Source organism: Helianthus annuus, chromosome 1 (genome assembly GCF_002127325.2).
Source record: "Helianthus annuus cultivar XRQ/B chromosome 1, HanXRQr2.0-SUNRISE, whole genome shotgun sequence".
Classification (NCBI taxonomy): Eukaryota; Viridiplantae; Streptophyta; class Magnoliopsida; order Asterales; family Asteraceae; genus Helianthus; species Helianthus annuus.
Window position 1 is genome coordinate 132653119 of NC_035433.2, and position 25267 is coordinate 132678385.

The 25267-nt window shown below is 35.9% G+C and overlaps 2 protein-coding genes and 1 long non-coding RNA gene across 3 annotated transcripts; 2 read left to right on the forward strand and 1 right to left on the reverse strand.

The window, feature by feature from the left end:
- Positions 1–8620: 8620 nt before the first annotated feature.
- LOC110878784 (nicalin-1) lies at positions 8621–16002 on the reverse strand. The gene is made up of 14 exons (XM_022127146.2): positions 15575–16002; positions 14002–14162; positions 13685–13788; positions 13221–13287; positions 12258–12350; positions 12009–12173; positions 10833–10973; positions 10644–10721; positions 10440–10552; positions 10261–10321; positions 9960–10127; positions 9754–9855; positions 9561–9650; positions 8621–8930 (listed from the first exon to the last, which is right to left on the reverse strand). Exons 1-14 carry the CDS (start codon positions 15861–15863, stop codon positions 8868–8870), a joined length of 1695 nt encoding a protein of 564 aa, XP_021982838.1. The 5' UTR covers positions 15864–16002; the 3' UTR covers positions 8621–8867.
- A 193-nt stretch (positions 16003–16195) lies between these two features.
- Positions 16196–18454, forward strand: LOC110878771. The gene is made up of 5 exons (XM_035989284.1): positions 16196–16249; positions 17239–17732; positions 17889–17984; positions 18133–18191; positions 18289–18454. The coding sequence occupies exons 1-5, from the start codon at positions 16196–16198 to the stop codon at positions 18324–18326; spliced, it is 741 nt and encodes a 246-aa protein (XP_035845177.1). The 3' UTR covers positions 18327–18454.
- Positions 18455–20278: 1824 nt separating this feature from the next.
- LOC118480203 lies at positions 20279–21692 on the forward strand. The gene is made up of 3 exons (XR_004861821.1): positions 20279–20481; positions 21151–21225; positions 21299–21692. It is a non-coding gene; the product is annotated as an uncharacterized LOC118480203 (long non-coding RNA).
- Positions 21693–25267: the final 3575 nt, after the last annotated feature.

Sequence of the window (25267 nt, forward strand, 5' to 3'; positions counted from 1 at the left end):
TTGCGTATTTGGGAGTTGACCACAGCTCGTGTCTCTTGTTTGTCTTTTGTTCATGAAATCTGGAGTGGGGCACGACCCCATGCCTTGGTGGCACGACCCCGTACTTGTCTTCTGATTTCTTATTTTTGGTCTTGGGGTGAAGCTCGGAGGGTTGGTATGATGTATCAACTTCTCTTCTTTTGTATTTATGTTGGTTTTTGTCGTTAATTTGTTTCTTTTGTACATTTAAGCTCTTTTAATCCTGAAAATCAAAAGTATACAAAGAAACGCAATTTTTTCAACATTAGTACATAAAAGAGTTGATTTTATACCTTATTTGATATAATTTATATGTTGCATTCGGTGCATATCACTTTAACGGAAGGCGAACCAGCTCGTGTAATAGTTACTATAAAGCAGATTTGGTTGATAATGGGGCTGACAGAGATGATGAAGAGTGGTTAGCCTCTGTTGATGCAATAAAACAAGTGAATAGAGAAGAGGTTGTGTCCAAGTAAAAGTTGGTTGTTGAATGTTTAAAACAAAATGATGATGTACCAGGTAAATTGGATGATGTAGGGTGTTCTCATTTAGAAGGATATAACAATTATAAAGATTTTGATGTCGGTGTTCTGTAACAATCTAACCCGTTTTAGTAATATTTTAATCAAATGCGGATAATTAGGTCCCAAATTTTTCGGATGTTTAACGTACGAGTCTGGATTAACGAATAACCCAGACAAACCAACTTAATGGGTAATTATACAAATAAGTTACCGTTAAAAACAAGATTTTAATGCATAAAACTTTGTCATGCGTGATCACGCTTAAACTTTCCCGAAGAATGCTCTGTAGAAATGGCGGTTTAAGAGTGTTCGGTTCTTGACGTGCTTGGTCGTCTATCCGTACGCTTCCCGCCTTAGTGAAAGCCTATCATGAACACTAAAAACAATTAGTGTTTAAGTTCTATGGTCAAACGATCGGAAATCAAAACATTTGAACGAAAATATTAAGCACAAAATATCCCTTTTTTCCAGCCCCCATACCCAGCCGGTTTAGATTTCCACCCGGTCGTGTCAACTGAAACATGTCTTTTTCTCAGAACCCTTACCCAGCCGGGTCACATTTCCACTCGACCGTTTCCCTAACAATTTTGACTCGTTACAAAATTATCAAACATTTTTATATCAACCACAATTTTATGACAAAACGTCGGCATAATGTCACACCCCGACCGCGTTAAAACAACAAAACGCGGCGGAAACGTCGGGGAGTCGAGTAACAGAATAATTGTTTCACAACACATGGATATTGAAGTTGTGTTTTATTTAATTATTGAGTGTTTAACATTGTCTTAAAGTAAAACAAACGAGTTCAACAAATTGTCTATCTTGTTTTAAGTCACTAATGCCTCGTCCATCCTATGTGTAGCAAGCAATCAACAATCATCACATAGTAGAACCTGAAACATATGTGAAAATAAGTCAGCATAAAAATGCCGACGAGTACATAGGTTTTATGAGTGTGTCAAATTCATGGCTTTGAATTCATATCGCAATACATCGTCCAACTACGAGAGTTGTAGAGTGTGTACCTTGAAATCAAAAGTGTTTGATATTGCAGTATGTTTTATCAACTTTACAAGTTGATATATGTGTAAATCAAAACCATTGTAGCCATGAATTTTGACTGAAAACATTTGTCTTTGTAAACCAAGTAGTAAATCGGCTTTGAAATTAAACATTGTATGGTTTATATCTTTAACTAATCCTTGTACTGTAATTTCGTCTTGAAAACATTCGTCCAAGTGATCTAGATAACGCAACGACATGTAATGTGTTAAAAACACTTATATATAGGAAGTACCAGCGGCATATCCACCATGCTTTTATCACATTACACTCGTCCCGTTACGTAATCACTTACCATAAACCAATCGTTCAAACCAAGACAGCAGCTGAATTAGAAGTTTCTAATTTTTGTGAAGCTGGAAACTGCTTACGGACCGTAAGCTCTAGTCCATACGGTCCGTATGGACCTTGCAAACCAGCCAGTTTCACAAGTTGACAGTTTCAGTCCCTGTGCTTGTTTCGTCACGTTTTGGCACTTCTAACACACGTCAAGCCCATTTTCAAGCTCCATGATGAAGTTAAGGTATATTTAACTTGAATTATGCTAAAAAAATGTCACGGATGTCGGTTCGTTTAGCCGTACTGTTACGGTTTTCGGTTAATTACGACGGAATCGTAACGAACGCGAAAATGACCCAAATTGCGAAACGAATGAAGTTTTTGCATTCCCATCACTAGAATATAATATTTTAATGATTAAATAAATTTATGAATGTCCGGATATGGTCAGAATGCAAGGTATGCACGTAAATGCATACTTTCGCAGTTTTAACGCTTTTAGTCCCTATGATCAATTAAGCGTATTCTCGCATACCGAACCCCTCAAAACTTATTTCTAAGCTATGTAAAGGATATTTAGGGTATTTTTATCTTATGATCATGTTCCGAAATGTGTGTTGCTATAGGAATCGGCAGACTTTTGCAGCTTGTCGCAAATAGTCCCTGCGATCGAATAAAATTGTTTTTGACATACCAAACCCTTCGAAACTTATTTCTAAGTTATGTAAAGGTTATTTAAGGTATGTTAAGCTCATATCACTATTCCAGAGTGTTTGTTGCGTGAAACTGATTACGTTTACGTAATAGTTTGCGTATAACTTTCCAGAAAGCGATTTAAAGCTTGAAATCGAACAAGAATTGATATGTGTAAAAGTCACATGTAATTTGTACAAATCCCAAGAATGAAACACAAGATTTCATTGGATTCGTATTTGTATGATGGTTGTAGAGGCACAAATGTCACACATAAATCGCATCAAACTATTTCATTAAAACATCTATAAAAATGACCCAAGATCCTTTATGTTGTCAAACAACGTCTGACAAAAAATTGTGTCAAAACTCAATAGTTAAGACCACGAAACAGTTCCTGCAATTAGCGGACCTGTTGCTGTCAAAAACTATTTTGTTGACAAAATAGCCGCGAAAACCACGCCAGACAACTATAGAAAAACCTATAAAACTTACCAAACATCCTTTATGTTGTCAAACAACTTCTGACCAAATATCGTGTCAAAACTCAATGGTTAAGACCTCGAAACAATTTCTACAAGTTGCGGACCTGTTGCTGTCAACAACTATTTTATTGATAAAATAGCCGCGAAAACCACGTTAAACAACTTTGGCAAAATCTATAAAAATTACCAAACATCCTTTATGTTTTCAAACAACTTATGACCAAATATTATGTCAATGCTCAATAGTTAAGACCTCGAAACAGTTTCTACAATTAGCGGACCTGTTGCTGTCAACAACTATTTTGTTGACAAAACAGCCGCGAAAACCACGTCAAACAACTTTGGAAAAATCTATAAAAATTGTCAAACATCCTTTATGTTGTGAAACAACTTCTGACCAAATATTGTATCAAAACTCAATAGTTAAGACCTCGAAACAGTTTCTGCAATTAGCGGGCCTATTGCTGTCAACAACTATTTTGTTGATAAAACATCCGCGAAAACCACGTCAAACAACTTTGGAAAAATCTATAAAAAATCCCAAACATCCTTTATGTTGTGAAATAACTTCTGACCAAATATTGTGTCAAAACTCAATAGTTAAGACCTTAAAACAGTTTCTGCTATTAGCGGACCTGTTGTTGTCAACAACTATATTGTTGACAAAACAGCTGCGAAAACTACGTCAAACAACTTTGGAAAAATCTATAAAAATTACCAAACATCTTTTATGTTGTGAAACAACTTCTGATCAAATATTGTGTGAAAACTCAATGGTTTAGACCTCGAAACAGTTTCTGCAAGTAGCGTACCTGTTGCTGGCAACAACTATTTTATTGACAAAACACGATAAGTGGTTACCAACCATTTTACTCGTTTGACCCATTATGGTTGACACCATAAGGTCACATTACATTTTGTCCTCAATCCCCAAAATACTTTCCATCACGTAAGTTGTAATTCTATTCTAGGAATTGTAAGGTTTACTTACCTTAAGTCCGTTTATTCTTTCTTGCGCCTTTGACCCGTTTGACCCATTCTTCTCCAAGCTTCCACCTAGCTCGTCAAGAGTCAAACTTTAATAAAATATCCATAAGATAGTTAGATTAGTCATCAATACCATGACCATCACCCTTATGGACTTTTCTACCAAATTTCGTATTCGATTCAATTATAGGTCGATTTAATTTTTAAAAGTCAAACTTTCGTTTTACATGTATATGCACTAACAAGTTTAATAAAACTCATTAGGCATTTTATCTAACACTTGGTGGCATCATTTTTAGGACACCAATTTGGCTAATTTCCTTAACCAAATTTACCTTATTTCTTTCGATTCGTCAAGTTTACACAATTATTAACGTCAAGTTAGCAAGACTTTTAATCATCATAGCTAATCCCTCAAATTATCATACTAGAATTTGGGGATTTTATTACTATCTTAAAAACCCATTTCACCATATACATGGACTTTAATCCAAACATCAATTGAGGAAAGTATCTCATATTTTCTTGTAAATATAAAGACTATATGCATGTTTTGACATCACTATAACATCAATTTCATTCTACTATCAAAACCACTTTATGTCATGTATGAACACTTGACCTAGTCTCTAGATTGTTCAAATATTTCATCTATACTAGCAAGTATAGTGATCATCAACACAATACATCATCAATTTCATCAAACTAACAATTTGGGGCTACAGAGGAAACGGAGTTCCTCAAGGAAATAAAACAGAGAACAGGGTTTGACCATGAAGAATAGACGATGGCATACGATTAATCAGATAAGCCGCAGTAAGAACAACATCACCCCAAAATTGACGAGGAACATGAGAATGAATCATGAGTGTGCGAGTAACATCCAACAGATGCCGGTTCTTGCATTCAGCAACACCATTCTGTTGGGATGTATACGCGCAAGAAGTCTCATGAATTATACCTTGTGATTTGAGATATGTAGAGAAATCGGTGGATAGATATTCTTTAGCATTATCGATGCGTAAGGTTTGGATGGATGTTTTGAACTGGGTCTTGACATATGCATGGAATTCATGAAAGATCGAGTTGATTTCACTACAGGATTTCAATAGGTAAACCCATGTAGCACGAGAATAATCATCAATGAAAGTGACAAAATATTGAAAACCCAGTGTAGTCTTAACTGGACATGGACCCTATATATCTGAGTGGACAAGTTCAAATATGGAAATGGTTCGGCTTAACACTTTTGGGGGATAAGGACGTTGAGTATGTTTACCGAGTTGACATGACTCACAATGGAAGTTATCGAGAATAGAGATGCCACGTTTCATTTGCTGTACAACGGCTGCTGAGGGATGGCCTAACCGACAATGAGTTTCAAAGATACTAGACTCATAGATGTTTTCTTTGGGATGTGACAATGAGGATATTCGATAGAGACCTTCTGATTCGAGGCCGGTGCTAATTACTCGGTTAGTACCTAGTACATTAAAGGTACAATGAGTAGGATAAAAGGTAACGGAACAATTATTTCGTTTGGTAATCTGACTGACAGATAAAAGGCTGGCAAGGAAGTTAGGAACAAGAAGAATAGAAGACGGGTTTAGGCTATTGACGTGAGGTCAAAGTCTCAATCAAATTTAATCCAAATACTACTAGATAGCTAGCGGTAAGTGGGTATCGAACACAGAGAGTCTGTGGAATATGTTCTATCTCAATGGTTATCTAAAATAACTAAGTTTAAATAAATTGCAAGCAAAGTAAATTCACTGATTTGGTTGTTTGGTTTTAATTGTCTACATTGAACTAAATTAGATTACAAATCAAAGTTAAGTTTTGTAGCAGGATAAGAAGGTAGCGATCATCCCAAGTTTCAGGTTTTAAGTAACAACCAATGTTCATGTTCAACTGGAAAAAACCATATAGACATGGCTCATGTAAGATCAATTGTTTGTGATGAAAGGGAACTAAGTACTCGGATTCCTAGAACGCGAGGTTGTTACCCGATGACCAATCAACATATATCCAACCCTAATCCCTCCCATGATATCTCGATTGCCAACGGCACCAAGAACGTATGGTTTAGAACTATGATCAAATACACATTAACAATTTACAAACAATCACTCAAACACCATAATAAACTAAACAACACATGCAAAGTCTATTATTCCATAAATTAAAGAACAAAACATAAGTGTCACAAGCAAACCTTACATTCGGGATGATCACCAACGAGATTAGCCGCGCATAGTGTGGTGAATCATCATTACATCAATTATATTGTTCATAGGAATTAAAACAACAAACCCAATGTTAGAATCTTGCAAAATCCACACAAGAACACCTATTTTCGCCTCCAAGGACTGCTCAAAACGGTTAGGTATGATTGGAGTTGAAAAGACACAATAAAACATCATAAAATAGGGCAGTTACACATTTCTCGCTGGCCTCCACCGTAAGCTACGGTGGCTACCGTAGCTTACGGTGGCTTGGAATGGCCTACGGTGGGTTTAAACTGTCATACGGTGACAATTTTTGTCAGGGTCCACCGTAAGCTACGCCCTCCACCGTAGGCTACGGTAGGCTTCAGCATAAAATTTTGTTTTCAGCTTAACTTTTTCGTTTCAACTCCGTTTTCTTCGCCGTTTTCGCCCACGTTCTCGTAATTTCATCCTCTATCATGTCATCTTCTTAATTCTTCAATTCCAATAAATTATTTTCTTCATTTATGCTCCATCTTTCAATCTCCAATCCAGTCGCGCCTATTCGAAGCTTCATTTCCACACTTTTAAAGCCCCGAACACACCTGGAACATGAACAACCGTAGTTATCTAATTCAAGATAAATACATGGATAAATGCGAGATTAAATTTTCGTTTATAACATTTAAGGGTTGTCCTATGGACTACCAGTCAGCTATCTGGGTTCTGAATGGATCTGATGCCGCGTACAGGGCACGAGGAACCATCTGCAAGTTTAACTGGTGGGTAAGAGGTATTATGAAGGCTAGTGAGAATTCCTTGATTCGCAGTCATGTGATAAGTAGCTCCAGAATCAATAATCCAGGATAAGTCAAGGCCAGAAAACGTACCTGGTTGTACCGAGTTGGTTTGAGGACCGGATGACCAAAAAGCAAGGAACCATTGAAGCAAATCATACTCCTCCTTGGTGTATGTACTGGTGTGATTTCGTTCGTCACCCATTTGAAAAGATGTTCAAGCTAGAAAAGCGGAAAACTGAGATGAAACCCAAACACGTGAACCGAGGCAGAAAACCAAAGTTGCTCAGATCGAAAAACCAACTGCACGGAAATGATCGGAAACAAATTCCGACGAAACTGGAAAAAATACGACGGCAGGAGGTGGCGTCACGCGCGGCGCGTGGGTGGTAGCGGCGGAGGTTCCGGCAGCGCGTAGGGGCATGTGCGGCAGCGGTTGGCGGGGTGGTTTGAGGGGTTTTGTAGATCGGGCGATGACGAGTTCAATGGTGGTGGCGGTGTAATGTAACGTGCCGGAAAATGGTTGGATCTGAAAAAGGAGGTTACGGGTTGTGATGGTTTTGGGTGTTTGAGTTCCAAGAAAATCCGTTTCTGATGTGGAAGATCAGAGTAAGCTGCAACCACAGAGCATACTACGAACCTTCTAAAACGGGTTTTAGGAGCGGAAGATGAAGGTTATACGGGACTAGTGGTGACCGGAAATTTAGCCGGAAATGGTCACCTGAAAAGATGCTCGTGAGCTAAGAAACCTTTAGCTCTGATACCATGTAAATGAGACTGGTATGAGAAATCTCCACTTGTATTAATTAAGTGTGTATTTACAAATGAAAAGGACCCCTCTGTTTATAGGGGAAGGAAGAACCAACAAGTAAATATTAATTACATGTCGGACACCTATAATTACATGCAAGGACATCTATATTTGCATGTAGGGACCTCTAGTTAACAACTAGGCCCTTCAACTATTTGCAACTAACAACACTCAAGTTATATAATCCCCTTTCTTACACACAATCACAATCATGTTGTATAACCCCACATCTATGGGGGTTATGGGGCTTGAACACTATATATGGCCTAATGTATTTTCACATGGACGTTAAGTAGTCTACTTAATCAACAATACATTGATTGTTAAAACAACACTTGTTTCCTCTACAATATGCATATTTTTTTTTTCAGTTTTATTTTGTTATATACTTGTATAATACTTCGGATATTTCATTGCAACATTCTAGTCTATTGAAATCAACCCACGAATATTGAGTACCAAGGCTTCTTTGTAGACCGCTCTTGTGGCTTGTAAATGTTAATCTTACTATGAATATAAACGAGTCAAGCCGCTCTTGAACTACTTCAAATCGGTTTGTTAAGAGCTTAAATGAGCTTGAACCTATATTATAAGTCATGTAATAAAGAGCTTGAGCTTTCAAAATAATGCACAAAATGAGCTAAGCTCGGGATACTCATTTACACCCCTTTAGGCTACCTTAGCCTTATATCGGTTTCTCCCATGGGTTGGGACTGACCATACACACTACAAACTACAAAGGGACAATTTGTTTTTCCCTTAAAGTCGGACATCACCGAGAACAAATTTACTATAAATTGCCGTAAAAGATTACAGAGGTTACACGTCTAAGAATAACCAAAAATTTCTGCATGTTTGTGATGATAACAAAAAATAGTCCTCGGTAACTACAAGTAAAGCTACAAGAGACCATCAAGAGCACATCTAATCTCTGCAGTCAGAATGAACTAGTTATGCAGAAACTGTAAAGTTTTGTCCCACAACAGGCACGCGTTTCATCAAGTTGATTTCATCTTGCGAGATGGAGGACGACGGAAAAGACTGATGAGATCATCCAAACCCTGTTGAAGGATATAATACGTGCACATTTTATAATAATGTTTTTTTCTCAATTTAATAATTCCGAAATGCAATAAACATAAGAGCCATGTTATCCTAAATTGCCAATATGGGGATCCATTTCAGTAAAAATAACTTGTGAATAAAATGATGAGGGGTCCGTTTCAGTCTGATTACCCGAAACCAATCCCATACCAGTTACCCACATTGAAATCGAATATATAGAATCGAATATATAGATATATGATAAAATTTTAAAAAATATATGAAATATTATGAAGTTGTAAGAAATATTAGGAATATAGAACAGTTAGAAGTGTAGTGAGTATTTGATATTTCAAGTCAGTTTTGGGTGAATGTTTGATCGGGTTTTGGGTAATGCAAGTCCCAAAAGATAACTTTTAACCATCTAAGATCATAAACGTGTATACCCAAAACATAGAAACCTAACATGTAATGAGTAACTGATACTCAACAGATATGGGACAGTGGGACACAGGTATTAACAAATAACAAACTCTAATTTTTGGTGACTTTTGACCCGTTTGACAGGTTTCCTTCCAAAGAAGATTTTTTATGCACCCGGTAGAAATTGGCGCCTATACCTAAAGGTTAAGCAAACGAGAACATACCCTGGTAGTTATCACAAGGATACTGAAAAGGGTAATCAAGTATGAACCGAGAACAAGCAGCAAAAGCAAGTCAAATGTTACACTGGCGACCTACGATACAGTCAACGAGCATATGGTTAATATGATAAAGAGACGAAAGTGGGTAACATCAACAATTACTCTGATAAAGAGACGAAAGTGGAAATAACTTTACCTGATAAATCTGCAGTGTGTTAACTGTTGAATCATAAAAGGTGAACATCCCATCAATCACGTCATGTTGCAAATTCACTTCTACAACATGATCTGCTAATTCCTGAAATCAACAAATAACAGAATGAATTTGAAATTGTGGATTTTAATTTATTTGTTAGCAAAACCCAAAAACCAAAAATAATAAAATATCAAAATGAAAAATACCTTTTTCAATGCCATTATAAATGCACTGTCCTTCGAGAGAAAAGGTGCTACACGAGGTGTTTTTGATAGAAGGTCAAGCCATGATCCTATGTAAGAAGGATTAACCGCCAAACTACTGTTATCTGCAAAAATATTGACGTTCTTCCCCTCGTGACCATAGATATGCCTCTGCGTATAATAGTTGTTTAAGCGATTTTCACACTTCCTTTAATTTTATATAATAAAGCTAGCATTACATGCTGAAACGTATTCATGCATAAATGTCCACAATTAATAATTATTTATTTAATAAGAGTCTTACAGCCAGACTCTCGGCAACCAATTTTACGCCCCGAACAACTGCATCTTCATTCACAAATTCCCTGATGACAAAGCAAACTAAATAAATATTGGCAAGATCAGAAAAATGATTCTCCTTATTATATGGTTGTTTAAATAGAAGGTAAAGATGACAATGTATCCAAAATTTAAATTATTCACCTTTTATCAGAAATGCCTCCGGTATGTTCTAGTAAATTTGGTGCAACAGAAAGTCCAGAGAGTGTGGCTGCAGTAACTCTTAACCTTGAAAACTGTTCATGCTCCCATGCCACCTGCATGTATGCATAAAATCAAATCGCTTCCTAAACTGTATAATACGTGCAATGTGTTAAAATTAACATCCGTATTGTCTAAATTACTTACTCGGGAATTGGAAACATTTATTTTCTTGTGCTTTAGGCCAACTTTAAGGCCCAATTCCTCAGCTACGTTGGATAAACCCTGTACACAAGAATTAGGTATGTTTTTAAGGTTGATATTTAAGCATATGAATAGTTACTGTATCCAGTCCAACATGTATCGTGCTTCCTAGGAGGTTTTTTATACACTTGCCTCAAAAATTTGCTTTACATAAGCATTCTCTGGAGGTTTAGAAACATGAAGCCATAACCCATTTTCCCCTGAGCTAAGACTATTCAGGCAGATAGCATAATCGATACTTTCACGTAAACGCTGATCAAAACTTTTAAGCCACTGCAAGGAATAAAAAACATAATGATTGGCAAATGTCAAGAAAAAAAAGATACATATAGTAGATGTGGCAAGATGGGTGGGTCATACAAAGTTTGGATAACATGAAAAACAGGTTAAGATTGAAACGAAATCGATTCTATACAGGCGTCCGGGTCGGGTTGGTTTGACCCATAAACACTTTGTTCATTTTAATAGATAACGCATGTGTATTAAAGTATTTATCAAAATATAGTAATACAAATCTAATTGTTTGAATAAAACAATTTAGAATATTATATGCAATAAAAATAAATTTGGGGCAACTTTCAACCATTTGACCTGCTCAAATTGACACATTTGTAAGTCAATGAGTTGAAATTGCTAGGCCTGTAAAGGAACTGAACGAACATGAATAGAGGCATGTTCGTGTTTGTTCATTTAACTTTAACCGAACACGAACACATAATCGAACACACTTTTTTGTTCATATACGTTTATTATGAAAATGGACATGTTCATGTTCGTTCGTTTAGAAACTAAACTAACAGTTCATGAACGTAAACAAACAAACTTAAACGGACATTAACAAACAATAAGCAACACATATAAACATAACTGAACTAACATAAATGAACATAATTGACTCAACATAAAGTAATTTTTATATAAATTAGTGATTAATTATGATAAATTCCATGGGAAACCCATTTTTATCATTAGAAAACCCAATTACCAATTATCTATATTTATATAAGTAGTTAGAAGGTTCTTTTATGTTTAAACGACAAACGAAAAAAACATAAACAGATATAAATAAATGAATATAAATGAACGGACATAAATGAACGTTCACGAACAAAAATGAACGAACAAAACGTGTGTTAATGTTTGTTCGTTTGATTAGATGAACAAAAAATTGTGTTCATGTTCGTTCGTTTATTAACATAAACGAACTTCCCACCGAACAAGTTCACGAACAGTTCATGAACGTTCGGTTCATTTACAGGCCTAGAAATTGCCAAATCTAATACATAGTACATAGAGAAAGATACACACCTTCTGAGTTCCATTGTAGTTATAAGGCCCACCAGATGTCAGCCCAAAGAGTATGTTATACCTTCCTCTCGTGTTAGGGTTGGAATATAAAATAGAAAATAATCTAGCAATTTCAAGAAGTGCCACTACACCGCTTCCATTGCTATCACTTCCAACTGACAATGCCTATTATGGATAATTTCAAGACACAATTAAGTAAATGTAATGTGATTATAGGGAATAAAATGAAAGGGTAATCTCGTAAATTACCGGAGCTGCACCAAACGTATCATATGATGCCACGATGGCAATAGTTGGGAGTTGGTTTGAATCCCCGTCAGCTTTCAATCCAGGCAACCATCCCTGTAAGAAGTTACCAATATGGGTTTGATTAAAACAGATAATTTCATGGTACAGGTTGAAACGAACCGCAACAGGTTGACCAGAACACTTTCTGTACATTTTTTAATTTAATTTATGAATTACTAGTGTGTTAAACTGGTAGTTAGGTTTACAAAGACTATATTTGTAGATTAATTAATGTAAATTATTGGATAAAGCAATTCTCCTGCCCTATGCATTAAAAGAAAGAGAACCCTTTAAACGTCTCAACCCGTTTGGCTCATTTGACCTGTTTAGTGTAAAGCATAACCCAAATCGATCAATTCATAAGCAAATTGGGTATGTATTTGTGTAATGTAATGCTTTTTGGTTTTCGGGTTTCTTCTAAACTAGGTTAGCCATTTGGTTTTCGGGTTTCTTCTAAACTAGGTTAGCCATTTGGTTTTCGGGTTTCTTCTAAACTAGGTTAGCCATTTAGTTTTCGAACTTTGCAACTTTAAGCAATCTTTACATTTGTTTAAACTTTAAACTAATTAGAAAACCGTATCTTTTTCATAAATCTCTTAAAAATCAGTTTCAGAATGAGTGTCGTTAAAAGATGTTTACATCACATTTGACACATGATGTTCAATGTTCAGTAGAATCTACCTAAACCTTATATGTTCAATGTTCAGTAGAATCTACCTAAACCTTATATGTTCAATGTTCGATGACAAATAAATTCTACTGCTTGAAATATGTATTTATTTATTTTAGCATTTATTCCCTCACATAATCATAAGATATATTGCTTGGTTGGTTTTTGTTCCGTTGCAGGAACACTTCAAGTCTTCAACTAACACAAGTATATAGAATAAACAATCAAATGTAATTATGCAAAGAAGAGAAAACCTGAATGTTTGTAATTGTGGGAGATGCAAGTTTCTTAGGAGCCGGTGACGTAACAATAAGCTTGTATCTGCAATTATAGAAAGGAATGCAGCCAAGATCACCACCAATATCCAAACTAAGTAACCAAATTAAGTTAAATGTACTATAAAAACTTCATGAATCTTTTATAAAGAAGCATAGAGCAGTAAAACTTTAGATCATAAAGATTAATTATGGATGTGTTATAAAGTTACTAAACACCAAATCTGAAAATAACACAAGTTCTGATTGTGATGATTCAAGATAAAATGTTGCAATTAAATTCAACAGTTTCAAATAATTCTTTTAACTTTAAGTAACAGTAGCAATAGGGTAGATCACAAAAATTTATAGCATAACATACATTGTAAATATAATGTAGAAGTAAACTTTCTACCGGTTGTACTAGAGCGTAAGCTGTAAGCATACATATATTATATACTAACCCGCCAGTAGTTGCTGTTGCAGGCTGGCCAGCCGCATCGTTTCTCTGGATATCGGCTAACACGTTAGCTAAGTCTTCATCTTCAAAAGCAAAATAGACAGGATACTGTAAAATGAAAACAGAATTAATAAACAAGATAAAAGTGAATCATAGAAAAAAAAAACATTAAGCACCATATTCTGACTTGTGAAGAATCAAAACTGTCTTAAACCTTTTACACGTCATAGTTCATTGTCGAACATGATTTTATTTTTGTTAAAAAATCAATTGCATATGCACAAGGATAATAGTTGTTATGCACATATATTGTTCACTCACTTGAATAGTAGAATGTATTAGTTTTTGCTCTAAATCCGCCAACTTTTTTTTCATATCCTTGTAATCACCATCATCAATAACAGTTTGACTGTTATCAGAACGAAAAACTTGAGGAAGTAGAAGTAGTAAGCCCCCTAAAGGCTTTCCCTGTTCAATATATTCTGCATATGGTCAACGATAGTTAAAAAACTGAATCAGATAATCATAGACGTGACAACGACAATGAAAAACCTTTAAACCTAACTAGTCGGATACGATTTGAATGAATACAGCAAAAGATTTAACAAAACTATATTCAGATAAATTTGACACTTTAAGCCAATTACTAAATCAGGATACAAAATGAAGAACTATGCACCCACACATAGATCCTATAATCACTTCAGATTTCATAATTTAGCATCCCTCAATTTCTGTCAACGAACTCGTCACATTGCTTCAATATCAAACAACAATCAATTTCATCTTCTGCTTTTTTCCTCTGTGAATCTGTCACACTCTCTTCGACGTCAGATATCACCTTTCGTTTCAAGTCTTAAATCTAAAATACAATTAGCTTGAATTCCAAGTTTCCAACTTCCACCGGCTTCAAATTCAGCCAACAGGTAGAAAGAAAGAAATAACAATTCTAAAATCCAACATTCATATTCATATTCATACTATAAACAAAAGCGAACACATCTCTTATCATCAAAATGTATCCAAAAGTTCAGCTTCGAAAATAGTAGCACTCGCGACAGCCTAAACTTTGGAAACAGCTGGTAAACATCTCATTAAATTCTGGTTTAGTCAAACTTTCTATGTAAGTAACTATATTTTTGTTAAATTTTAGCCGATCTATCTGCTACTGACCGTTTGCTACCTTTGTAAATTTGAATCACAACTATCATGAATCTGCTCAAATAAGTAAAGTTGCAAATCAACGTCATAATAAAAGCGAATCAGTTTGCATCTCAAGCATATTCACCTTCTTACCGATCCTAACACCAATCAACAACACTTTTATCAATATCACCTACTTCAAACTTAACAAAATCCAAAATCTATTCACAGACAGCAGTTATGCATATCAAACTGATCTTACTCTCTAGATTTACAAAACACGCTGAAACCACACATAATCAATACGCTAAATCAGATTCAATGGAGATCACATCACTTTGCATCTCCAGTATATTCAGCTTCCTACCGATCCTAAGAACCTATCACCAACACTTTTATCAATTTCACCTAATTCAAACTCAATAACTCCAAAATCTACAAACAGACTAAGCTGCGGTGCATATCAAAATGATCTCATTCACTAGATTCATAAAACTAGCTCAAACCACACATAATCAATACACTAAATCAGATTCAACGGAGAACATTTAATCCGTTTGCATCTCAAGTATATTCAGCTTCTAACCGAATCTAAGCACCAATCAACAACACTTTTATCAATTTCACCTAATTCAAACTCAATAAAATCCAAAATCAAACTGATCTTCTTACACTCTAGATTTACATAACACGCTCAAAAGTCAAACCGCACAAAATCAGATTCAACGAAGATGATGAACTCAACAGTTACCTCTAACAAAAGTTTCATTCAATTCACGCAGAGTAAGTACGGCAACAGTACGAGACAGATCGGAACCAGGAGGAGAGAACGAAGAACCGGCGTGATGATTAATCGAAGCAGCACGAGATCCAAAAGGTGCACCGGAGATATCGTATTGGATGAGGCGGTAAACGTCAACGACGGTGGATGCATCGCAGAGCTCAACACAGGCGATTAGAATGAATACAAGTGTAATGATCGAGTAGAATGAGTCGAACACATGTCGTCGTCTACCTGCTACAATTTGTGGATCCGCCATTGAATTGAAAACAAGAAGCTGGGTGGATGTGTGTGTGTGGACTAGGGTTTAATAAGTTAGCAGTAGTGACGCCAGTAAGGAGATGATGACGATCGCATATGATATGACTCGTGTGTTGAGTTTCTCGCCGAACTTGCCTATAGTGTGCAACAATTCTTGTTGATTGTGATTTTAAGGTGTTAGGTTGGTGTTGCGTTTTTAAAACTGTGTTTCGAAAAAGCATGTAGGTAAATAATCACTTTTTCATCCAAACATTTTTTTAGATTCTTTATGTTTTATAAACGCAATAATCAAATAATCACTTTAAAACGTAATCACAAACATCCTCTAAGATGTCAAGTGATTATGTCATGCATTTCGAGTCGGGCCAAGCCCGAGCCCGTCATGTTTTATGAAGCTCGAGCTCGGCTTGGTTCGAGTCTACTCATTTGAGCTCGAGCTCGGCTCGTGAGTTAAGCTCGAGCTCGACTCGAGATATTTTGAGAACAACCAAGCTAAAAGATCGGCTCGAACTCGCTTCAATATCGCTTAAACGAGCCAAAGCTCGGCTTGAGCTCAGCTCGCCAATGTCATTATCATCATCTTTATCTTTACTATATAATAAAAGAAATCACTTTGGGGACACTTGTCATCATATTAGAGCATCTCTTGTAGATAACTATTATTTTAGTTTAATCTCTTCTAATTCATTAAAGATAATCCTCCTACTAAATATTATTTAGTTTAATATCTTATGGATAATTATTATTTAGTTTAATCTTCTTCTCATTTATAATATTATTTATTTGAATTAATTATTACTTTTATATTTATCTATTTACTTCAAATTCAAACTTAATTATCTAATTTGATCTTAACTATATATTTGAACATTTTGTTTAGTTTGTTATCAAATAGATTTTATGAAACTTAAAATAAAATTAACTAATATTATTTATCATTTATACATTTATAGAGTTTTAAATAAAGGGTTAAATTTATTGAGACTACATTAACAAATTTTGCAACAACAGAATAATCTATTTTTATCACGAAAACCAAACTTTGTGTTAATATATTAAATATTTTTATTTTCACTATACAAAATTACATTTACTCGACCCATGTAATACATGAGGTTTTTTAGGATATAACTTTTTATTATTTGATGTATAAAATTAGATTTATTCAATTCGTACAATACACGGGGTTTTTTAAGGATATATATATCTATACTACTTTATAAAGCATATAGGAAGGATAGAATGGTCATTTGCCACTTTACAAGTCTTTAAAGCCCATTGTACAAACCTGTTAAGCACAAAGTGTTGAAAACTTGTTTTCAACACCTGATACCCACGCGGATCTTACCCGGATTAACTTGACTCGTTTTTAGTTTGATGGATCCAATATAATCTTTCATTCACTCTATCTAACCACAAAATTCGTTTCATCCATCCAGACGCTCCACCTTTCTCTACAAACCCTAACCCTAACCTTCATTTCATCCATCGATCCTCCACCGCTCCTCCATCGAACCGGTCGTCGCCATCACCGTCTTCTCCCCTTCTCCACTCCAACAGTCGCTTCATGGCTTCTTTCCCGGTGGCTTCAAGATCCGACACTATCTCAGCAGATTCGACACCAGATCCGACACCAGATCGATTTCTATGGCTTCTTTCCCGGTGGCTACTGTAGGGTACCTTTCTTGTTACCATATCTTTTTTTTTTTTTTTTGTTATTTGAATCTAATCTGGGTAATGTTTCAGATCTTCCTTTTGATTGTGGGTTTGTCAATGATGGTGCTTGTGGGTGGAAGATCTGGCAAGATCTATGGTTTATTTGTAGTAGATTTCTCTCTAGAATAGCACAACAAGCACTCTGTTCTTTGTAAGTAGATTTCTCGGGTTTATTTACAAGTCTAGGGTTTATTTACAAGATTTCTTGATTTTTTGTTTAAATTTATAGGCTTTTTTATGTGTTTTGTGTTTTTTTAGGGAGATTTCGTTTGGTTTTCGGTTTCTTTGACTGTGGTTTTTTTGCTAGGGTTTCGAACAGTGCGAGGTTATGGCGTCTGCAAATGCTGAGCTGGAGCGACTGCTTAAGGAGACAGGGAAACAGTTATCGCTTCCTCATGATTATGTACAGTTTACTTCTTTTGTTGAATCAATACTTTTCACTGTTAATGAAATATTATGGTTACACTTGAAGATTTGTGGAATTGTATGAGTTTGGAAGGACATTTACTGCCGTTTGATTGATTATTTCCTTGATGTTGCGAGAACGGAAGTGGTACATCATACATGGGGTCGACTGGTCGAGCAACTATTTCTAGCGGCACTTCAACAGGTAAGATTTGTATCTTTAATGAAACAAATTGTCTTAATTGATGTCTTTGTAGCATTATTTGGTACAGCCTTTTGATGTTGTGTATTTGTGCATACAGTTATCATCTTGCAGGTGTCTATAAAGCTTATGATTTAAGAGATGAGGGTTCCGACTACTTAGGAAAAGTTGTCTCCAAGGTGAGAACTAATAGTCTGGGTTAGTGAGGCTAACTGCCTTTGCAGGCCAGATCAGTCCCTTTCGTTTTCTATATCACTTTTGCGATTTTCTTACATGATTTTGTTTTCTATATCACATAAGCATCTGGGAGGTTGGTTATCGAGAAAGGATGGTACATAAACCCTTCAAGGTTTGGGATTTATCTGCTTGCTCAATGCCTTTCTAGGTAAAGTTCCTTTTCCAATTTTGTGTTCATTGATGCATGTAAGTGATGAATTTTCAATGGTTGTGATTCAAGCAAACAATTTGTTAGATCAGCCAGGTGGAATCAGGACCGTTGAGTTCGATGAATTCAGGTCCGTACGAAACGTTCATCGGCGTCTATGAGGGACATGGTGGACCGGAGACGTCAAGATTCGTTAACGAGAATCTGTTTGCTAATCTCAAGAGTAAGTTCGGTTAAACGGTTTCAAGAATTCGATTCGATTGTGTAAGTGTGAAACTTTATAAAGTATTTGTTTATTTTGGTTCAGGATTTGCGTCTGAGGATCAAGATATGTCTGCGAATGTTATCAAGATATGAGTTTCTTTCGGTTGTTAGAGAACAATGGCGGATATGCCCGCAAATAGCGTCTGTGGGGATGTGCTGTTTGGTAGGTGTTATTTGTAAAGGGTTGATTTACATTGCGAATGCTGGAGATTTGAGAGTGAAACTTTATAAAGTATTTGTTTATTTTGGTTCAGGATTTGCGTCTGAGGATCAAGATATGTCTGCGAATGTTATCAAGATATGAGTTTCTTTCGGTTGTAAGAGAACAATGGCGGATATGCCCGCAAATAGCGTCTGTGGAGACGTGCTGTTTGGTAGGTGTTATTTGTAAAGGGTTGATTTACATTGCGAATGCTGGAGATTTGAGAGTGGTGTTAGGGAGAGCTGATCGAGAATGCAGGCGGTGAACGGTTAAAAAGCCAGAAGTCGAAGGTTACCGAAATTCAAAATGTAAGTACAATACATTACTCGAAAGGTTGATGTTGTTCAAGACCAGCAACAGTTTATATTTACATAATTCTTTATGTCAGTTCAGTTTACGATCTGTTTATCGTATTTTTAGGTGCTGATTTGGCAAATTTGGTAAACGTGGCGGCTCTCAAGGTGGCAATGGACGGTGCAAAATCGGTAAACATGGCTGATTTAGGATTATAGCGACTCATAGCGAGAATAGTGACAATTAATTTCTTTTGATATAAATAGCAAGTAAATATAGCTATAAAATGGCTGGATTATACGTTTTTGTTAAATATATATGTAAAATGGCATATATACCAGGGTATTTTGATATAATATACATATAAAAATATTTAAAAAATTTTCATACGTATCGCTGTTTATAAAATTTCCGCCCACTATTTATCGTTATTCGCTATGTGGCTTATAGGTACCTTATCGCTATTTGTCGCTATTCGCAATTAACAACTATGGGTGCCCTCGGATGTTGGTGGAGTTGCTAGAGCACGAGCTTTTGCTAAAAAGTTATCTGATGCGCCATTGACCATTGTTGATAAGCGGCGTCATGGGCACAATGTAGCTGAAGTAAGAAGTTTATAGATGAAGGAAAGAATTATATTCTCCCTTTTGATGTTTCTGATATTACCCTTTTCAGGTAACGAATTTGAACGGTGATGTGAAAGGTAAAGTAGCAGTTATGGTGGATGACATGATCGATACTGCTGGTGAGATTTACTTTCTTCTTCCTCTTGTATCTCTTTATATGGCGATTAATATGTTGATTTTGTGTTTATAGGTACTATTGCCAAAGGAGCAGACCTGTTGCATCGTGAAGGGGAAGAGGCATGGAAGTTTATGCATACAGCACGCATGCTGTTTTCAGGTAACTCACACACCTTTTACCTCATACTTTGTCTCTTCCATATGAAAATGAATGGTTTAAGTTAAGTGGATATGTTTTACGGCAGTCCACTAGCAATTGATCGGTTGTCAAGTGGTCTATTTCAAGAGGTGATTACCACGAATACCATTCCGGTGTCTGAAAATAACTATTTACCACCGCTGACTGTCTTATTGGTAGCAAACCTACTTGGCGAGAGCATCTGGCGTGTGCATGATGATTACCCTGTAAGTATTGTTTTACATTTATATGCTTTTTCTAGAGCTGTAAAGATCGGCACTTGATTGGTTAGGTTGAGCTGACCCACAAACACTACTTTGTTTGTACTATTAAATTTTTTGTTAGCAGTTCATTCATTTATCATTTACAATAATAACATTGATGATAATTCATGGTTTGTTTTATGGGTTAGTCTAAATAGGTTCGGGTCAGTTTTGGGTCGAACCCATGAAATGGGTGTTTGGGTTGATTTACTGGGTTTGTGGGTTGATCGTTTAGTTACTCAAAAGAATTTTAACTGTGCGACTTAAATTTACGTGGTTTATATACAGTTGAACCGAATAAAATGTGCGACTTAAATCTGCGACTTAAAGTTACATGGTTTATATATACAGTTGAACCGAATAAAATGATTACAAAGTTTTGTTATGCAAATATAACTAAAGATAACCAAAAACCAACCCGACTCATGCTTTTTGGGTGCACTATAACTAAAGATACCCAAAAACCATCCCGACTCATGCTTTTTGGAATGCTTCTGAGAACACTGAAACATGATCTGGCCTGTTTGCTCAACTGAACCGCTGATTCATGGTTGTTTGCAATGATGAGATTGAAATAACAGTTGATGGGGAGCCATTTGTGGCTTGTAATGAATGTGCATTTCCTATTTGCAGATCTTGTTATGAATATGAATGAAGAGGGTAATCAAGCTTGCCCTCAATGCAAAACCAGATACAAACAAATCAAAGGTATCCATGTTATGAATTTTTTAAGTGTCATTTAGTGAATATCAAAGAACCTAACAGGAAGTTTAAATACCAGGGAATCCAAGAGTGAATGGTGATGAAGAAGAGGATGAATTTGATGATTTGGATAATGAATTTAATCTCTGAAACAATGATAGGAGAGACCCTCATCATAGTTTTTCTGAACTTCCTTCGCGCCAGAATTTTGGGCCTGTTGCATCCAATATTACTGGTTTTGCCACTGCATTGGTGGTCAGCGCAAACGATCTTAGCCACAAGATCCCTCTTCTTACTTATGGTCAAGAGGTAATAGCACAATGGTGATTTTTGTTATGGGGCGTTTGGACATGCGTTTCAAAACTGATTATGTGATGTTAAATAACCTAATAAGATAATTAGATATGATTAATATCTTAGTGCTTAGTGATAAAATGATCAAATAGGACATAATGTTGAAAAAAAGGGTTAGCTGGTCGTAAAATAGGAATAAATGTATAATATTGTTTTTATTACTAAAACAATAATTTACAAATAGAGAAGTTTTTTTTTATGAAAACAATTAAAACCAGTCAAGTATTACCCCTTTCAGATTGACCAGCTAAATAGAGAAGCAATTTATAGCTGGAAGTATTACCCCTTTCAAATACCAAATGGTTTAGTTAGAATCCAACTTCAAGTTATAATCCAAAGCAAGATTTTACTGTTGTCTCATGCTTGCTTCAGTCTCTATAAGTACTTCATCAAGCTCAACACTCTACAAACCCTCAACTACACTCAACTGACGTACTGCTTTTACATCTACAGCTGTAAAGCAAGATTTTACTGTTGTCTGAAAGAGAGCATGGTAGCAGGGTCCAAGGGGCGGCAGCCCCTAGCGGGGTCCAAGGGGCAGAGCCCCTGGCTGGGGTCGAGATAATTCACAGACAAAACCATTGTCCTGGTTCAATGCGTTTAAAAGAGAAAACACTTTCTTTGGTGTTTTTAAGCCATTGCGTTTTAGAACTAAGACATTTTTATGTGTTTTCTGACCATTGCGTTTTAGAAAAACACATTTTTGAAGTGATTTTAGTCATTGCGTTTTAGGTAAAACACATTTTTAGGTGTTTTCAATCCATTGCGTTTTAGAGAGAACATTTTCTTTTGTTTTTTTAGGCCATTGCGTTTTAGAAAGGAGACATTTTTAAGTGTTTTCTGGCCATTGTGTTTTACAAATAAGACATTTCTTTGTGTTTTTTGTGCATTGCGTTTTAGGTAAAACACATTTTTATGTGTTTTCAGTCTATTGCGTTTTAGAAAACAGACATTTTAAGTGTTTTTTGGCCATTGCGTTTTAGAAATAAGACATTTCTTTGTGTTTTTGGTGCATTGCGTTTTAGGTAAAACACATTTTTATGTGTTTTCAGTTCATTGCGTTTTAGAAAGTACATTTTCTTTTGTGTTTTTAGGCTATTGCGTTTTAGAAAGGAGACATTTTTACGTGTTTTCTGGTAATTGCGTTTTATAAATAAGAGATTTTTTTGTGTTTTTGGTGCATTGTGTTTTAAGTAAAACACATTTTTATGTGTTTTCAGTCCATTGCGTTTTAGAAAGTACACTTTCTTTTGTGTTTTTAGGCTATTGCGTTTTAGAAATAAGACATTTCTTTGTGTTTTCTGGCCATTGCGTTTTACAAATAAGAAATTTCTTTGTGTTTTTGGTGCATTGTGTTTTAGAAAAATGTCATTTTTTAGGTTTTTTTTTCCATTGCGTTCTACTGGGTTTTTTTCATTGCGTTTTACGCAACTGTGTTTTAGAAAAAAAAATTCGAAAATATAGCAATAGTATATTCGTTTTAAAGATAAAAAAACGCTCGTTTTTTTGGTGCAATTTTTATAAAAAAAAATAATGTCGTATGAAAGAGTTATTAACGTATAAAAATGAGGGGGAATTGGAGGAGAGAGAAACTATTGCCTTGGATTGACTAGAATGCCTCTAAACAAACTCACGCGCCTCTTTTCTTCCCTTCAATTTTCCTCATTTAATCTTAACCTTTGATTAAATAAATGGATGATCAAGATTACTTACTAGCCTTCTTAACCAAATAAACTTTCTATTATATCATAACCCTAAATTGATATGTATAATAATAATTGTCTTTCTCAAATAAGCTAGTCATATATCTTACCCATTTACTTCGAGTACTCAAAATTTTAACTAGCCGATGAAATTTTGGCACCTCAAAAGTATCCAAAGTACTTAATTTTAAGGGGACTAGGGGTGGTTCACTAGTGATAGAATTTATCACTCACAAGCACCAATCAAGTTTTGCCATGTCATTGACCATTTTTCCATCACTCACAACCATTTTTACTAGGGGTGGTCATCACTCACCACCACACCCAACAATTTCCCCCCAACCAACAAATACCCTCACAAACCAAAATCATAACGCGTTAAAAAAATAACGGAATCTGATTTTTTCCACAAAATAACGCGTTGAGTTTTGATGCGGCGGTGGGAATCCACGCGTGATAAACTTTGCGTTATAAAAACAACGGGACCGCCCCGTCAAGCCTAATAAGAGCGCATCACCCCAGGAATTAACCATATAATTTTATATAAAATAACAAAACATGAAAGCTCTTAGGAACAGTTCAGGTTTCCAAGTCTCATACAACTGACAATTGCCGTTCATGCCCACCTCTGAAAACACACATCTCCAAAGTCAACCAAATTCCTTAAACAGCCCTCCCTAGCAAAGTAGTATGTATTTTTTTGACCGACCTGATAAAATATTTATATCCCACAGTCTTCAAAGAGAGATGAGAGGGAGAGTGCAACGGTGACACCACCGCACCCACCACATTGTTATTAACTGCATAAGTAGGGGGTCGCGAGCTCAATGGAGAGATGAATTTTTAGTTAAGAACCGCCATTACCATGGCTCCAGCAGCAGCGACAGACGATGGCGGCAGCGTTGGAGGATCTAGCGTGCAGAAGGTATTCTTCACATATCCAACAACATCAACTGTCATACGAAGCCCGATGAGCGGCAGTACGATGTTTCGTGAAGAAGTTCAACCACCGCCGATGCACTTAGCGGTTAGCTGGTCGTTTACAGAGGACGGCGCCCGCGACTGGGGGAGACTTCTCTGGCGAAGCCGTCTACGAAATTGTGTTCGTTGTGTGTTCTGATGTGGAAAGTGATGAGGAGTGAAATTAGGGTTTCGTAGGTTTCAGAATTGGGCAACTGGGCCTTCACTTCAACTTCTATTATTAATTAGGGTTTAAATCCTTACATAGATGTCATAAAATTGCAACAATGAAAGGTGTTGTTGTAGTAGGAATCCTACAGACGAAGATAAAAGATGGAAGGGTAACAACAGTCAACAGATGCATATTGGCGTCTGCAGAACCACATTGACATCATCAGAACCCATGTATCATCCGTATTCCACAAGACCACTGAGTTGAGGTCTGCCGTTTGCCTCCCCATCTCATCAGTTTTGCTTCATGTTGTTTCGAATTAGTGGCAACAATGAATGGCATTATGTTTGACCGAGAAGAAACTACTAGGTTACTGCAGCTTTCATTGCATAGAGCATGAAACCACTTGCTTGCAAGCATAGCACTGAATGAACTTTTGAGATCTGTATGTGAAGTTTATTATGCTTAGGCATCCCTTTGAACAAAACTAAGTGTAAACTTTTAGTGTTTGTTTGTCTTTTTTTAAATTATCTTTTACGCATTGTGTTTTACGAATTGTGTGTAGCGCATTGTGTCTTACACATTGTCTTTTACACGTGTCTTACTAAACATTTCCACCCGTTGCGCGCCGCCGCAACGCACGGCGGGAAAAATACTAGTTTTTTAACAATACAAAAACTAAATTTAAAGATTAAAATGTTAATTATAAAATAAAAGGTGCATAAAAACTAGTTACTTAAAATTAAAACTTAAAACTACATTGTTAAATGTAAAACTTAAAAACTACATAAAACTAAAAACTTAAATAATTAAAAGTACTTAATTAAAATAGAAATTACATATTAGATTAAAATTAAAA

Excerpts from the sequence above, each read along its gene's own strand:
- LOC110878784 (XM_022127146.2), bottom strand. The coding sequence starts at position 15,863 with ATGGCGGATCCACAAATTGTAGCAGGTAGACGACGACATGTGTTCGAC. Across the intron at positions 10,974-12,008 it reads ACTACAATGGAACTCAGAAG|TGGCTTAAAAGTTTTGATCA; the intron begins GTGTGTATCTTT and ends TATTCCTTGCAG. Across the intron at positions 10,128-10,260 it reads TGGTTGCCGAGAGTCTGGCT|AGGCATATCTATGGTCACGA; the intron begins GTAAGACTCTTA and ends TATTATACGCAG.
- LOC110878771 (XM_035989284.1), top strand. The coding sequence starts at position 16,196 with ATGTCAAGTGATTATGTCATGCATTTCGAGTCGGGCCAAGCCCGAGCC. Across the intron at positions 16,250-17,238 it reads GCCAAGCCCGAGCCCGTCAT|TTTGATGGATCCAATATAAT; the intron begins GTTTTATGAAGC and ends ACTCGTTTTTAG. Across the intron at positions 18,192-18,288 it reads TTCTAGCGGCACTTCAACAG|TTATCATCTTGCAGGTGTCT; the intron begins GTAAGATTTGTA and ends TTGTGCATACAG.